We start from the raw sequence: 17356 nt of genomic DNA on the forward strand, positions 1-17356 counted from the left end.
AACAAATACAACCATACACAAACTCAAATGTAACACTTGCAACAACTTCTACATAGGACAGACAGGCAGATGATTTCAAACATGTTATAAAGAACACATCACAGCCATAACAAAATTACAAAACACCTCCACATATGCAGAACACATCACAAATGCCAACCACACCTACAGAGACATCAACACAGACATGGAAATACTGCACATCCAACCAAAAAGCCAGAAACTCAACACACTAGAAGAATATGAAATATACAGACACACGAAAACACACCCCAACGATATTCTCAACACACAACTCAATTTCAAAACACATACACTCTTTGACTCTACACTACGAACGCACCCACACAGGAAACAAGAGGCGCCAAGACCAACAAGGACCAGTTCCGAAGATGACCCAAAATAGGTCGAAACATGTTAACAAGGTACGTTAAAATTTAACACAAGAAAGTACTTATCAGTTATCACACATATTCCGAAATTTTTGTGTGTTCACAGGTTATACTACACAATTCACGGCAGGGTTCCTAGGACTGTTCTGGATTTCAATGGTGTCTTGGTTTCTGGATTGAGTTATATTTGTTTCGGAATATAAAAAATATTGGAAAAAAAAAACAATTCTTTGCTTATTTGTGTAAGATTGTTTTTAAAATTCCTTATTCACTTTTTCAAGACCCTGTCCAGCCTATGTTCAACGTCGTCGTCAACTCCATAATGATAATAATAATAATAATAATAATAATAATAATAATAATAATAATAATAATAGCTCTTCACGTAGTTAAAAATAAATAATTGTAACCTACAGTGAAAAGTAAGATTAAAATTTGTGGCCGGGAGGAAAAAGGTCTTAAGTAAACATTTTATACTTTTCAGGAGAGGAGTAGAAAGATTGAAATTGATTTCAATTATAGAATTTTTTTAATTAAGATGTTTTCCCTGGATATTATTTGTTTATATTTCTTCTAAAATAGGTAATGTTGCTCATTTAACAATTTTCTTGATTATTTCCAAAAATAGCCGCACTTAAGCCCTTTTAAAACTAGAACCCAAACTGAGTAGAAGGGACTATGTAAACATAAGACCATTTTCATGTCAAAATAAATAAGAAATGTAAATTATTAGGAATGCAAAATGGGTCTTAAACAATTATAGGACTGTTTACCCTGGTGCTTAAAGTTTTAAAAGGAAAGGGCATCAGTATGTGATAAAATGGCTAAAATACAAGTTAGACCTTTTTGATAGGGAAGCATGGAAATTAAACATGGGATGGTTTGTAAGGAATAAAGTATTAAATATTCCTAAGTCCTTAATTCTGTGTGTGCTCGATTCAAAAAGTACTTAGGACATTTGGTAACGCTCTATAAATCCAGTCAGGAGTCTTATTTGACTTTAACCGTTTTACCAGATTATAGGGAATTGTTTCCGCTTTCAGAATATCTAAAAATCTCATTTTTACAAAAAAATTGACTTAAGACGTTTTACCTCCCGGCCACAGAAATATTCGTTTATGTGCCAAGAGCATCCCTTCTGACACTGTTATTTCAGTGAATAGAGCGTGGCATTTGTTTATCCAAATCTGTTGCCATAGATACGTTTCCCATTTCCTTCTATCATTATGTGAAGAAACAATTGAAGTAATAGATATCCACGGTCTGTTACGAAAATGTGGAGGGATCATAGTAAAAAATTTGGAATGCTATCCACATGGACGCCGGCAATCTAAATATTTTCTCTGTAAACAAATGAAGGAGAGAGAAACGCTTGCGAATAACCAAATAGCAAAATACACTAGCAGGCAGCGTACAACGAGATCGATGTTTCAAGATGGAAGCAGTCTCCCGGGAAACCACCGACCCATCATAACATCACGCAAACGATGTTGCGTAACAATATTTCATAGCTATTGTCTTTATTTGAGAAAGGAAATCGATGTACACTGTAACCAATCTAAATAGGTGTGCGATCTGCGCAGTAGAATGGAATGACTATCATTCGTGATAAGTTAGATGCTAGAGAAGTATTTTTGGTATGATGCAACGAAATTAAAGGTAATTTGAAATGTATATGAATTAAACGATTACTTTATTGAATAACTAGCTATACCCGTGCGCTCCGCTGCACCTGTTTGAAATAAATATAAAGTAATTACATAATTAATATAGGACATTTGATCCAGGGAACATTCGTGTTAGCCACCGGCGTGGCTCAGTCGGTTAAGGCGCTTGCCTGCCGGTCTGAAGTTGCGTTCGGGCGCGGGTTCGATCCCCGCTTGGGGTGATTACCTGGTTGGGTTTTTTTCCGAGGTTTTACCCAACCGTAATATGAATACAAGGTAATCTATGGCGAATCCTCGGCCTCATCTCGCCAAATATCATCTCGCTGTCACCAATCTCATCGACGCTAAATAACCTAGTAGTTGATACAGCATCGTTAAATAACCAACCAAAAGAAAAACATTCGTGTTTGATAGAAGGATAAATCGTTTAATATGTCACTTAATTTAAATTGTATTTAAATAATTAAAATGCAATCATTTTGGTCCAGAGACACTCATTTAGTGCAATGATAATTCCTTTAAAATTTTTCTTAATTGTTATTACATGCAAATAATTAAAATATGATCATTTTGTTCAGAGAACATCCGTTTTTGGTGCAATTTGGCCCCATCAAAATTTTACTTGGAATGAAACTTATCGGAAATCATTTTTAAAGAAACTTTTGTTATGCAACATTTTTCACAAAAATTAATAATAAGGGAGATATTTCGATTTATTTAATTCAAGCCCCCTTATAAACTCCCTTTTAAATGAAGTATTTTGAATGCTATATAGCCTAAAATCTAAGTTACAACGAACTTAATTTATATTCCAATTTTCATATAAATCGGTTCAGCCATTATTGCGTGAAAAGGTAACAAACATCCAGACAGAGAGACAGATAGACAGACAGACAGACAGACGTACAAACAAAAATTTCAAAAAAGCGATTTTCGGTTTCAGGATGTTTAATTATACATGTTAACACCAATAATTTTTGGAAAATCGAAAATTACCAGAAAAATTTTGGCTACAGATTTATATTAGTATATATATATATATATATATATATATATATATATATATATATATATATATATATATTTAAATTAGCCTACTTATTATTTTTAATCTGAAAAATTCAACTTCAGAAATTTTAAAACATCGATAACATGATTTTAAGATAATTTTTAAATAAAAAAAATATATTTACGAGTAGATTGAAGACAGATTTAAATGGATCCAGATGTTAAAAAAAAGGAAAGGAGGATATATACTGCATGTTGTTTGATTTCGATCCAGGAGGTTCTGGTTCGATAACCGGCCTTGTTGTTGGAGAATTTGTAGTGGATAAATCAGACAGGAGATAATTGCGATTATGCGTCACTTTTGGATACATTTCGTTCTGTAAATTGATTTTACAATGTTATGTTTGTTCGGATCAAATTTCTGCACATTTAAAGGACAAAACTAAAATTCTTTCAATCATTTATTATCATAATACACTGCTCCCTTAAACTGACCGAGCATATTGGAAATTAAATCAATGGCTTTCCCAAATCACGCTGTGAAATGTTTTATATAAAACGATTTTTACCCCGAAAAGAAAGCAAAAACGAGCAAAATTGTATTAAACTTTGTTTGAAATATCTCAAAGAATAACCCTCTGAAGTTAATGACATTACTTAGGTTCACCCTGTATGGTGAGGATTCATGAGGAAAGGTAAAAAAATTTAGGATACGATATCTTAGGCCATTTTGAGTGAAAAAGTTCATATCAACATAGGTCCGTTTTCGAACGATGGCGGAGCTAGGTGCACTTTTTTGGTAAAACGTCTCGCCCCAATGTGAATCAGACGTTACCATATGCTGCTGACGTGAGACAAGGTCATCGATGAATGACATAACATTGGAATCTGCATTGTGAGCGATGTAGATAAGATAAGAGAAACAAACCGGGTGGTGGAGCATTACAAATGTCACAACAAATACGCTATCACTTATCGGTTTACAGCAGTTCAGTCAGCTAGCTACAGTACAGTAGTTATACAGGTACAGTTATCGGAAGTGTTAAGTTGTGTTTTTCAAGATGCCTTATAAATTTTCGACTGCAGAATAGGCCGATATTGTGTATTATTATGGTTTATGCGATGGAAGTTCCTTGCGTGCCGTCGCCGAATATGAACGACGCTTTCCGAACAGAAGGGTACCATATCGAAGAGTACTTACTGTCTATGGGGTTGGATGAAAGACTTGGTATACCAAAGGAAGGTGGAAACGAGAGAGGAGCTAATCGACCTATTTTGGATGCGGCATAAAGACAGCCACGTGCAACTCTCCCGAGCGATGAGCGCGATTCACGCCCGAGCGAAACAGTGCATTGAAGCAGAAGGAGGTACCTTTGAAAATGTGCGAAAACATCAACCCCGACGTCTAGAATATTAGATATGTATGCATATGTGAATATAAACTTTAAATTTGTCCGTTATCTGTCTCTAAATGCGAGTTAGTACAATGGAATCTCAGAAGTTTTTGTGAAATCAAAGAGCCATATCTCCGTAACCGTTCGAAAACGGACCTATATTCATATGAACTTTTTCATTCAGAATGTCTTCAGAATTCACATCCTAAATTTTTTACCTTTCCTCCTGAATCACCCTGTATATATGAGATGAAGTGAGGGGAAGGTAATGAGAGTTGACAAATGGAAAGTGGAAACAGAAGTACTCTGAGAAAAGACCTATGCAAGATCTGTTCATTTCACCACAAATTCCATGACGATTCGGTCGGAGATCGAACTTGGGCTACTAGGAAGACCAACGCTCTAGGCTTAAGCCATAGAAACAGCCATTTCTGGTACTGTACTGTCCTCATGATGGAAACTCTGCAAGTAGCCTAATTTCGAAACGTTGGTGTATTGAGTGCAACTACACTTTGTGAAACCAATAACTTTTCTTCATATGCTTTTTGTTTCTTTTGTCGTCTTCTTGAGTGTCTAATGTTATTTTGAGTGGAGAAGTGGTTTAACTGCCCAGAAAATAGAGTGGCTATGCTTGCTTTAAATTTAATTTCTGTGTAGAGAAGACCATCTCCTCTCACGGCTACACACATTGTCCCTTAGTCTTCCTTCCGACAACTAGTTTAAAAGCCTCCCTCTCGAATACATCTCGATAGAAATATATAGCTAATTTCCGATGAAGACTAACTATATACTCTAAAGCGAGATTCTGAACAGCTAACTTGTATTGAAGCTAGATCATCTTTTATCAGTAGCGGTTTCAAATATCTAAGTTGTATAATAATAATAATAATAATAATAATAATAATAATAATAATAATAATAATAATAATAATGATGATGATGATGATGATGATGATGATGATGATGATGATGATAATAATAATAATAATAATAATAATAATAATAATTACTTACTTACTTACTTACTTACTTACTGGCTTTTAAGGAACCCGGAGGTTCATTGCCACTCTCACATAAGCCCGCCATTGGTCCCTATCCTGAGCAAGATTAATCCATTCTCTATGATCATATCCCACCTCCCTCAAATCCATTTTAATATTATTTTCCCATCTACGTCTCGGCCTCCCTAAAGGTCTTTTTCCCTCCGGCCTTTCAACTAACACTCTATATGCATTTCTGGATTCGCCCATACGTGCTACATGCCCTGCCCATCTCGAACATCTGGATTTAATGTTCCTAATTATGTCAGGTGAAGAATACAATGCGTGCAGTTCTGCGTTGTGTAACTTTCTCCATTCTCCTGTAACTTCATCTCTCTTAGCCCCAAATATTTTCCTAAGTACCTTATTCTCAAATACCCTTAAACTATGTTCCTCTCTCAAAGTGAGAGTCCAAGTTTCATAACCATAAAGAGCAACCGGTAATATAACTGTTTTATAAATTCTAACTTTCAGATTTTTGACAGCAGACTGGATGATAAGAGCTTCTCAACCGAATAATAACAGGCATTTCCCATATTTATTCTGTGTTTAATTTCCTCCCGAGTGTCATTTATATTTGTTACTGTTGCTCCAAGATATTTGAACTTCTCCACCTCTTGAATGGATAAATTTCCAATTTGTGTAGTTCCATTTTGTACAATATTCTCGTAAATAATAATAATAATAATAATAATAATAATAATAATAATAATAATAATAATAATAATAGATGTTTATAGAAGTCTACGCAACTCACAATATTGCATCAAATATGATTAAATAATATATATTTTAAAGTTTTAACCAAACTCTCCAGTTACTCGGTGTAACTGCATGAAAGTTCATGATTAAAAAAAATAACTTTTCTGAAGTTTTGACCAAAGCAGGCCCATATCAAAGATGCTGATTAAAATAATTTAGTTTTGATGTTCTGACAAGAGTTTTGAATTACCTTGCACGACCACATCAAAGTTCATGATTAAAATATGTTTTAACAATTTTTCCGACCAAATCTTCAGTAATCTGGTGAAAGTACATATATTAAGGTTCATGGTTAAGGGCTGTATGTTTTGAAGTTCTGATCAAATTTATCGAATAATCCCTTGCAATACACCTAATCTCAGAGCTAAAGAAGTGCGGTTTGAAAGCTCTGATGGAACATTCTAGATTACCCTCATATAATTACATTTACTCTTTTTCTTATTCATCTTCTTCGAAGTTCTCCTATACTGGTTGGTCAGAAATGAGCGCTGACTCTATTGCAGGGAAAATAACTGAAAGGATGGCCTTTAGAGAAAATATTACAGTTCCTAAGGAAAGACCAAAATGTATTACTTACTGATAAAATAAGAGGCCTACAAGATTTTGGAGTCTCCCGATCACTTCAACAACATCTCTTAGCAGTATAAAATGATTCTACCCTCTACATTTCAAGGTAATTCACAAAACATGCAGCAGCTATACCAAGATGCTATGTCTATTGTTCGAAAGCATCGCAAATCTGACATTTTCTTAACTTTCACCTACAATTCACAATGACCTGAAATAGCTACTACTGCTTTATTCCCACACGAAAAATCCACTGATCGTCCTGACATTGTTACTTGCGTTTCCGCTTTTAACCTCAAAATCGCGCTTTCAATTTCTTACAACTCTTCGAAACCGACATCAAGCACTTCTTTCTATCCCTCATCATAGAACGTCTTTATACTCATCTTCCTATAATGTAGAAATACCTCGCCTCTGGAATTCGTTACCTAATGACGTCAGGGACTGCCGGACTTTATCACAATTCAAAATTAATTTGGAAAATTTTGTCTTGTTTAATCCTTTTTAGGTATTGCTAGAAGTATTGATTTGTGTTTTTTTACTCTAGATTAAAATCGCAAGTTTCTTGCTTATGTTAGTTAATTAGTTAGGATACAATTAATTATACTTAATCACTCATTTAAAGTTTGTGTGACTGCAACCTGTGTATATTTTTGTGTGGCTTTACTTTGTTTATAGTGTTTTTTTTTCCTTTTTATTTCTGTTATTGTATTTGTATTTCTGGTGGTGTGGAAGAGAAGGCCTGATGGCCTTAACTACACCAGAATAAATAAATAAATAAGTAAGTAAGTAAATAAATAAATAAATAAATAAACAAACAAACAAAGTAAGAAAGAAAGAAAAATAAATAAATGAATAAATAAATAAATAAACAAATAAATAAATAAATAAATAAATAAATAAATAAATAAACAAACAAACAAAGTAAGAAAGAAAGAAAGAAAGAAAAATAAATAAATAAATAAATAAATAAATAAATAAATATTCCTCATTGAAAATAAATCTGAAAAATTTTTATTTGAACGTCTAATGAACTTAGTTTGCAGCATTTGCTGTACAAGCCACTAGTTTTGTATATTTTACTTCATCCAAATCACGAAGTCTTTTGTTAGACAAGAAGTTAATTATTTTTCTGTATATTCACTATACCATGTTCTGAGATGTACCGTGTACTTAGTAAAAGTAACCTGGACATGGAAAAAATCTCATGCGCTACTGATGAAGCCTATTAAAATTTCATCATAAAATTTAGAACACACTGTACATGCTGCAAATTGAAGGATGGGGTGCAGACTTACCTACGATGGTGGCGAAAATGAACACTCCGATGAGGTAGCTCACGATGGTGAAGACGTACCTGCAACCACCAAGCAAACCCACGATTACGCAAACTGGATGTGAATGAGGACAACGAAGAAATGGATCTGCTTGTAGCTGCTTCCTGGAGTCCTAGATGTTGAGGACATAGTACACTACTGCACTGAACAGTCGAAAGACAGTGTTTGTACACACGAAACAGATTATGATCTAATTCAATTTGCTTGCTTATTCACACATAAATGAAGTTCCATCGACATCAATGGTATTAATACTTTGAACTGAATGCATTCGTATGAAGGTAACTTAAGAAAATTGTGAACACGTTTAATTAGTTAATTAAAAAAGACCCGCCATTCTTTCATTTCTACAATAATTCTAGTCTATTTCCTTTTCTTCTCTGTTTAAGAAATTTCTATCTTCTTTGTTATCTCACCGAATTGTTGATAAACCTACCCATTTCTTCATTCACCCATCAATTTTATCACTCTTTCTACACGATAAATTATTCATTTCCTTCTTTTGGTTATATCTTATTCTTTCACAAATAAATTTTTCTTCCATTATTTAACTCTTTGGATTAATAAAATTAATTCACTCTCTCGTGCCTTCACTCATTCAAGTCTCTTACTCACACTTCCTTGATTTCCCTTCGCATCACACTGTGTTACGAAAGTGTTTCTCATCATTATACAGGGTGATTCACGAGAATTTACCGTCCCTTACGTAGCTCATTTCCAAATACATTTTATTGGGTTATTTTACGACGCTTTATCAACATCTAGGTCATTTAGCGTCTGAGTGAAATGAAGGTGATAATGCCGGTGAAATGAGTCCGGGGTCCAGCACCGAAAGTTACCCAGCATTGCTCGTATTGGGTTGAGAGAAAACACCGGAAAAACCTTAACCAGGTAACTTGCCCCGACCGGGATTCGAACCCGGGCCACCTGGTTTCGCGGCCAGACGCGCTGACCGTTACTCCACAGGTGTGGGTTCCAAAGACATTCTGAGCAAGAAATGTCATATAAACATTTATCCTAATCTCATTATTTTCAGAGCTACACTAATTTGAAATAGTTTGTAAATACCATTATTCTTGAGTTTTAAGAGTAATAGAATATTACAGATAAAGACTGAACTAGTCAGGAGTATCATTTTTTAATTAGCTAGTATTCTGAAACTAAAAATGTGTTGTGAATTTTATAGTTGCTTCGTGTATTTTTTTTTTTTTCGATTTTTAACTACAGGATTACATTTTCTTACGCACTTATCACAACAATTGTTAGAAATCACGCCAATCTTGTAAACTCTTCAAGACTGTACATTAGGATGCATAATTAAACTGTAAAGAATCAAGTTCCTAAAGTCGTATGATTTGTAACAATTGTTGTGATAAGTGCGTAAGAATGATGTAATTTTTACTTAAAAATTGAAAAACAAAATCTGTACAAAGCAACTGACAACACTTTTTAGCTTCAGAAGAATAAAAAATTAAAGAAATGATACTTCTCAATATTTCATTCTCTATTTGTAATATTCTTTTACCTTTAAAACTAAAGAAACAAGGTATTTTACTAACAATTTCAAATTAGTGTAACTTTGAAAACATCGAGATTAGGACAAATGTTTATATGAAATATTTTGCTCAGAATTTCTTCGAAAATAAGCTCCGTAAGGGACGGTAAATCCTCGTGAACCACCCTGTATAACGTTACTAAATTATTTTTATTGTTACATAACTTGACCAAATCATTTGTTTTTGTTTTTTATAACGTGTTGTAAAGAGTTTGTCGTCCTTTATAGAATTACATTCGTTTTATTTGTCACTATATAACCTTCCCGAAGGAGTTCTTTTTGTATCATCCTGTATAACGTTATTAAATTATTTTCATTGTTACATAAAGTGACAAAATATTTTGTTTTTGTTTTTATATAACGTGTTATAAAGACTTTCTCGTCCTTTATAGCATTACATAATTATGTTTTATTTGACACTATATGACCTTGTCGAACGACTTCTTTTTGTATCACTCTCTATGACGTTAGTAAATTATTTTCATTGTTACATAAAGTGACCAAACAATTTGTTTTTTTTTATAATGTGTTATAAAGAGTTTCTCGTCCTTTAGAGCATTACCTATGTTTTATTTGTCAGTATATGACCTTGCCGTAGGACTCCTTTTACAACACCCTGTATGATTTAAGGGGAGGTGTTTCTGGCGACAATGGAGATTATTCGATAACCTTAATGATGTGGGGATATACAACTGCTTGTGTTATTTCAATGCTGCGTACAGGATAAATGAGGCCCCAAGGAGCAAATGAAAACAGAGCGTCCAGTACTTGTACGTATATTGGAAGATATCGCCCGGCCGGGCACGTGAGGTGTATTCCAAGCCACGGGCGATATTGCCATCGAACCGAGATTCATTTAAGACTTAACTTGTTTTGTACTTCACAATAAAATGGAATAGACCGGACAAGGATTAGGACTTTTATAGGATTTAACCAACATTTCCACTAAACGAGTTTTGTTTCGCAGAAAACAAATTCAAGTGAAAAAATGTTTTACTAAAGTTTGTATAAATTGAATTTTGACAATCTCTTAGGAAAGGATTCACGAATGAGACATAAAAATATAAGCTAATTTATTATGTTTTCTTCAGTTATTAATGTATTGGAATAGTAATAACGATACAAGTGTGATAAATTTGATATTACAGAATCGAGGAAGAAAAGTTTGAGAACAGAAAATAGTTGTTCTCCTTGTGTTTTCCACGTTCTCCTTGTATTACTCTTGTTCTCCTTGTGTTTTCCACGTTCTCCTTGTTTTACCCTTGTTCTCCTTGTGTTCCCCTTGTTCTCCTTGTATTACCCTTGTTATCCTTGTGTTTTCCACGTTTCTCCTTGTATTACCCTTGTTCTCCTTGTGTTTTCCACTTTCTCCTTGTATTACCCTTGTTCTCCTCGTATTACTCTGATTATCCTTGTATTACCCTTGTTCTCCTTGTATTACCCTTGTTCTCCTTGTGTTTTCCACGTTATCCTTGTATTACCCTTGTTCTCCTCGTATTACTCTGATTCTCCTTGCATTACCCTTGTTCTCCTTGTATTACCTTTGTTCTCCTTGTATTACCCTTGTTCTCCTTATATTACCCTTGTTATCCCTGTATCCCACTTGTTCTCTTGGTCTTGACTTTCCTTTTTTCTGTTTGTTATCCTTGTATTACCCTTGTTCTCCTGTATTACCCTTGTTCTCCCTGTATCCTACTTTTTCTCTTGGTCTTGACTTTCCTTTTTTCTGTTTTATTATCCTTGTATTACCCTTCTTCTCCTTGTATTACCCTTGTTCTCCCTGTATCCTACTTGTTCTCTTGGTCTTGACTTTCCTTTTTTCTGTTTGTTATCCTTGTATTACCCTTGTTCTACTTGTATTACCCTTGTTCTCCTTGTATTACCCTTGTTCTCCTATATTACCATTGTTCTCCTTGTATTACCCTTGTTCTCCCTGTATCCTACTTGTTCTCTTGGTCTTGACTTTCCTTTTTTCTGTTTGCTATGCTTCTATTACTCCTGTTCTCCTTGTATTCTCCTTGCTCTCATTGTGTTCCTATTATTCTGCTTGTTGTCATCTCTTCTCCTTGTATTCACCTTGTTCTCCTTGTATTACCCTTGTTCTCCTTGTTTTCGCCTCGTTATCCCTGTATCCTACTTGTTCTCTTGGTATTTCCCCAGTTCTCTTTGTCCTTTCTCTTTTCTGCTTGTTAACCCCTTATTCTTCTATCCCCCTTGTTCTCCTGGTATTCCTCTGGTTCTCCTTGTCTTCCACTTGTTCTCATTTTACTCTCCTTGTTCTCCTTAGACTATTCTTTTTCTCTTGTTCTCCTTGCACAGCCCTTATTCTTCTTGTGTTAACTTTGTTGTCCTTGTTTTACCTTTGTTATCCTTGTATTACGATTTTTTCACTGTATCCCCTTGTTTCCATTATCTTCCCCTGAATCTCCTTGTATTCCCATAATAGGAGACAAAACACATCGTACATGGAATGTTATAGTGATGTCGATGATGATGGTTATGAATACTTATAATGGCAAGATCGTATTGTACAAATCCTCATGTAACACACTTTAGAAACCCTTGTTACCCAACATTTAAAGTAACCTACAAACACATATACACAAAGTTTTCGAACAGTAACTGAGACCAAAATAGGATTGAAGGCTGTTCGAAAACTTTGGCTTTCCTTTATGTATTAAGTCATTCATGATCTTGGCTATCTATTTGGTTCTTTCCATCAATATTACACCAGAAAAACCATGAATGCACATAATAACACCTGATAGGGGTTTCCTACCACACAAGTGTTATCCATATTAAAAACCATTCGTCGAACAGCCTCCAACACTCCTTTTTAATGTATCTTAAATTTAATATATCTTTAACCCTTTATAGTTGAATAACAATGTGTTAACACAAATAGACAATGATACAAGTCTCTATTCTGCCGCCTAAGAGTAAGTCTCAGAATTATACACATGGTCCCTACCTCCAAGAAAACACGTCGACACTCGATCCATATTCTGCAAGAAAACATAGTTAAGTACACATTTTACAGCTAGTAACCATAGTAACAACTTTTACTATAAAGGGTTAAATCTTGAAAATATATTTTACGGCAATGAAAATAATTTGGTAAAAATCTGACTCGAAAAAATAAGTGCATTCTCATGAGAAGTACGGAGCAACTCTCAAAAATATCTCAAAAACATCTCATAACGGGTAAATGGAACACTTAATTCTAGGTGCACAGCAAACATTGAGCTTTTCTTTTAACCTCAGAACAGCCATGGACTGTTGAAGAGAAGGATGGGAGTTGGATTCCCGACAGAATGTACTCTTTACTTTCTTCTCTATCTTTTGACAAATATTTGGGAAAGATAAACTTGAATTCCAGACAACAGAAAACTATAAAGACCTGAAATTTGTAGTGATGATTTTTGAGTTATAGGACATATAAAAAGCTACATAATTGAATGCGCATGCGCAATATAAAATAAAATATAACAGTGACTGGGTGAAAGATGTTTTCATCAGTAAGAACTTAGAATTAAATCAATACTAAATTAATTAACGATTTTTTTTAAAATTTAGCGATTCAACTTCCATTTCTGATTCTTGAAATTGTGGCTAATAATGTATGACAGAGTTGTAGCTTGGAAGTTTGTTACTTCTACTGGATTAGAAAAATCACAATGTCTAGAGAGTTGAACTGTCTTCGTCTACAGGTGAACAAAGGTGGGAAAAGTTTATTATACTCGGCAAGATGTAAGATTTTATTGTATTCAAGGTAGTGTGAGATTTTTGGGATTTTGTATCATTTCATACATACAAAAACATCCAACGGTTTGGACTTACATATACTGTAGGGTTTATCATGAGAAAATACAAGAAATAGAGAACTATTCTGTTGGATTCCTTGCAAAGAATTACTTTACAAAATTCTTTGAAAGTGATCAAACAATCACGTTGCCTTTCACTTGCCTTCCCGGATGATGATATGTAAATCTAAAGCAATTACTATATATTCAGATATGACGTGGTACAAAAACCCAAAAGCCTCTGATCCTTCCGGTCGACACCAAGTGAAGAGTACACGAGAAAAACAATAAAAGTCACAATTTTCTTAATGGTGATTTCATCATCTAATTCCATATATTACTGAAAACTTTCGTGTTTTTTTATCGAAGCTAGCAATGGAGAATTATCGCCATGGATAGTAATCCTTTCCTACTTTTCATTAGGAACAGCAATAAGTTCAATAGTAATGTAATGAATTAGATGATGACATCACCCTTAAGATAATTGTGACTTTGATTGTTTTTGCCGCGTACTCTTCAAGTAGAATATTTCTCTCTCCCTTCTCATACCTGCACTCTTTCATCTGGAACGAAAGTAGATACAACCAAAAAACTGCACGCCTGTTATTTTCTACACTTCACTAGTAATAAAAATTGAATAATTTATCACTGCTCTTTTCACTCAGAACGAGAATGAGTGAAATATGGCCTACTAGGGTTAGTATTCAAACTAAAATTCCTAGTTTTCTCGCCACAAGTAGATCTATTCTTGAAATGTAGCCCATCAGTGTTAGTATTCCAACTAAAATTCCTAGTTTCCTCGCCACAAGCAGATCTATTCGTGAAATGTAGCCCATCAGTGTTAGTATTGAAAATAAAATTCCTAGTTTCCTCGCCACAGGCAGATTTATTCGTGAAATATAGCCCATCAGTGTTAGTATTGAAACTAAAATTTCTAGTTTCCTCGCCACAGGCAGATCTATTCGTGAAATATGGCCCATCGTGTAGTATATTCTAAATAAAATTCCTAGTTTCCTCGCCACAAGCAGATCTATTCGTGAAATATGGCCCATCGTGTAGTATATTCTAAATAAAATTCCTAGTTTCCTCGCCACAGGCAGATCTATCCGTGAAATGAAGCCCATCAGTGTTAGTATTCAAAAATAAATTCCTAGGTTCCTCGCCACAAGCAGATCTATTCGTGAAATGTAGTCCATCAGTGTTAGTATTCAAACTAAACTTTCTAGTTTCCTCACCACAAACAGACCTATTCGTGAAATATAGTCTATCAGTGTTAGTATTCAAACTAAAATTCCTAGTTTCCAAGCAGATGTATTCGTGAAATATAGTCCATCAGTGTTAGTACTCAAACTAAAATTCCTAGATTCCTGGCCACAAAGAGACCTATTCGTGAAATATAGCCAATCAGTGTTAGTGTTCAAACTAAAATTTCTAGTTTCCTCACCACAAACAGACCTATTCGTGGAATATAGCCTATCAGTGTTAGTACTCAAATTAAAATTGCTAGTTTCCTCGCCACAAGCAGATCTATTCGTAAAATATAGTCTATCAGTGTTAGTATTCGAACTAAAATTCCTAGTTTCCTCGCCACAAGCAGATCTATTCGTGAAATATAGTCTTTCAGTGTTAGTATTCGAACTAAAATTCCTAGTTTCCTCGCCACAAGCAGATCTATTAGTGAAATATAGCCTATCAGTGTTAGAATTCAAACTAAAATTGCTAGTTTCCTCGCTACAAGCAGATCTATTCGTGAAATATAGTCTGTCAGTGTTATTATTCAAAGTAAAATACCTAATTTCATCGCCACAAGCAGATCTATTAGTAAAATATAGCCCATCAGTGTTAGTATTCAAACTAAAATTCCCCAGTTTCCTCGCCACAAGCAGATCTATTCGTGAAATAAAATGTTTAGAGTGAATGTCACTGTATTCTTTATTTGATTATATATACTGAAATCCAATTTTATAAGATTTTTCAGTGTTGAGAGATGTGCTCATAACCTCACATGAGAACACAACCGAGTCGTTACTGTTCGAAATGCCACAATTTCAGTTGGTTCCAAGTCCATACAAACCCGCGGTTGGAAGTGAACTGCAGAAGCCGTGACCTATGGCTTTGCCTTGGTCGAAGCTGGGGGCCATCCGACGAACTGGTTGTAAGGGGGGTGGTAGAAGTAGAGCTAGCAGTGCTAGTGGTAGTGCTAGTAGTAGTAGTAGTAGCAGAGCTAGTAGTAGCAGTAGTAGTAGTAGAAGAAGCGGTAGAGGTAGAAGAAGCTGTGCTTAGCGAACTAGAGACAGAAATACATAAAATGATTACATTCAAAGTGATATAACTGTAAGTATATATCCACAAACATATCCTTCAATATCAGCTATACTTGTTCTAACTGGGTAATGTTTACAATTTGATTGATAATGTCAGAACAATCCGTACAAAAATGTTTACTCCTATAAGTTTCACTGTGCCAGAAATAGTTATTTATGGTACTTGTGAGTTAAGTGCATCTTTATTGAGCGAGTGGAAAGATCACGCTCTCAAGTACCATCCGTAATTTTATCCATGACCATAACGAAAAATTATGTTTTATAAAAGAAAATATGTTGAAAATAAGTCCTCATGTAATCACATACCATGGCATGGATTTTAGAATCAATACGTGTACTTGGTAGGTCATGATGTAGGAGGCCATGATTAGTAAAGATTGGTATCTAAGGCGTTGGATAAATAACAAATTATAATTAATTATATAATTTTAATATATATTTTTTTCATTTTAAACGTGTATTTTCGTCTTTTTGAAGTTTCAGGGATTATTTAGAAGTGTTCACGGGACTACTGTGATTAAAATAATTTCACTTTTTACTTCTGTAAACTTAAGAGGAATATTAAAACTTAATTAATCATCGTGTCTGTTTAGCTCAGTTGACTAACGCGTGTTGTTATAAAATCCTATAAACGCAAATGCAACTTCGTAGGTTCAAGTCTCTTCGCCTCCCAAAAGGTAAATTATTACAAATTTAAAAAAAAATACGTACCGGTATTAGATATGAATGCAATGCACAAATTACGACGTAGTAGATAAAGAAAAGAGAAGGAGATTGAGTGTATGTATATTTAAGAAATGGTAATAAAGAAGTAGAAGTAGTGACATCTAGTAACTAATATATTAACTTCTTGAGTAATAGTTCAATGGAAAAGTATACGTGTGTGCCCGGGTACTAGGAGAATACTAATGAACTGTGAGATAAAGTTCAAACTGTGAGGTAAAGTCTTTATCTCACTAGTGAAATAAAGTAATGTTGAAAAAAGCCTACTTTACAAACGCAAAAGTATTTAGTAAAGGCATGTTTTTCGTTATGGTCATGGATAAATTAAATTTCATAGATCTCTTACAGTCGGTTTCTCGTATAGAATTGAATTATTCATTGGAGATAATGAGTCTGTAAGTACTAGGCAACTTAAATTACACATAGTTTCAACCAGGTGTGCAACGTAGAGGACCGATATAAGTTTATGTTCAGTTAAAAATATATTTCTATTGAAATAAAATGTTCTTAGCTAAGTGAAATTTAATAGTATGAAATTTTAACTAATTAGTTGTGGAATGAATACAATTTGAACTAATATTGCTCTTGTAATTACAGGATGTATGCGCTGTTATTTTAAGAGTAAAGGTCGTTTAAATATTTGAAAACCAGTGCATTTTCAAACAATCCTCTAAAATAGTCTTCGGTATAATGGAATATACATTACATAAAATTTTATGCCCATTTATGACCTTCTCATCTGCTGTACCACAATTTTTATAGCCCTAGTGTGCAGGGGTTTTAA

At 34.2% G+C, this 17356-nt stretch overlaps 1 protein-coding gene across 1 annotated transcript in view; it reads right to left on the bottom strand.

The window, feature by feature from the left end:
• LOC138701000 (uncharacterized) overlaps positions 1 to 17356 on the bottom strand; it is a 228088-nt gene that overhangs the window by 48414 nt on the left and 162318 nt on the right. Inside the window, exon 3 of the mRNA XM_069827478.1 lies at positions 8129 to 8187. Within this exon, the coding sequence (XP_069683579.1) occupies positions 8129 to 8187 (59 nt within the window). The remainder of the gene's footprint in view (positions 1 to 8128; positions 8188 to 17356) is intronic.

Source organism: Periplaneta americana, chromosome 6 (genome assembly GCF_040183065.1).
Source record: "Periplaneta americana isolate PAMFEO1 chromosome 6, P.americana_PAMFEO1_priV1, whole genome shotgun sequence".
Taxonomy (NCBI): Eukaryota; Metazoa; Arthropoda; class Insecta; order Blattodea; family Blattidae; genus Periplaneta; species Periplaneta americana.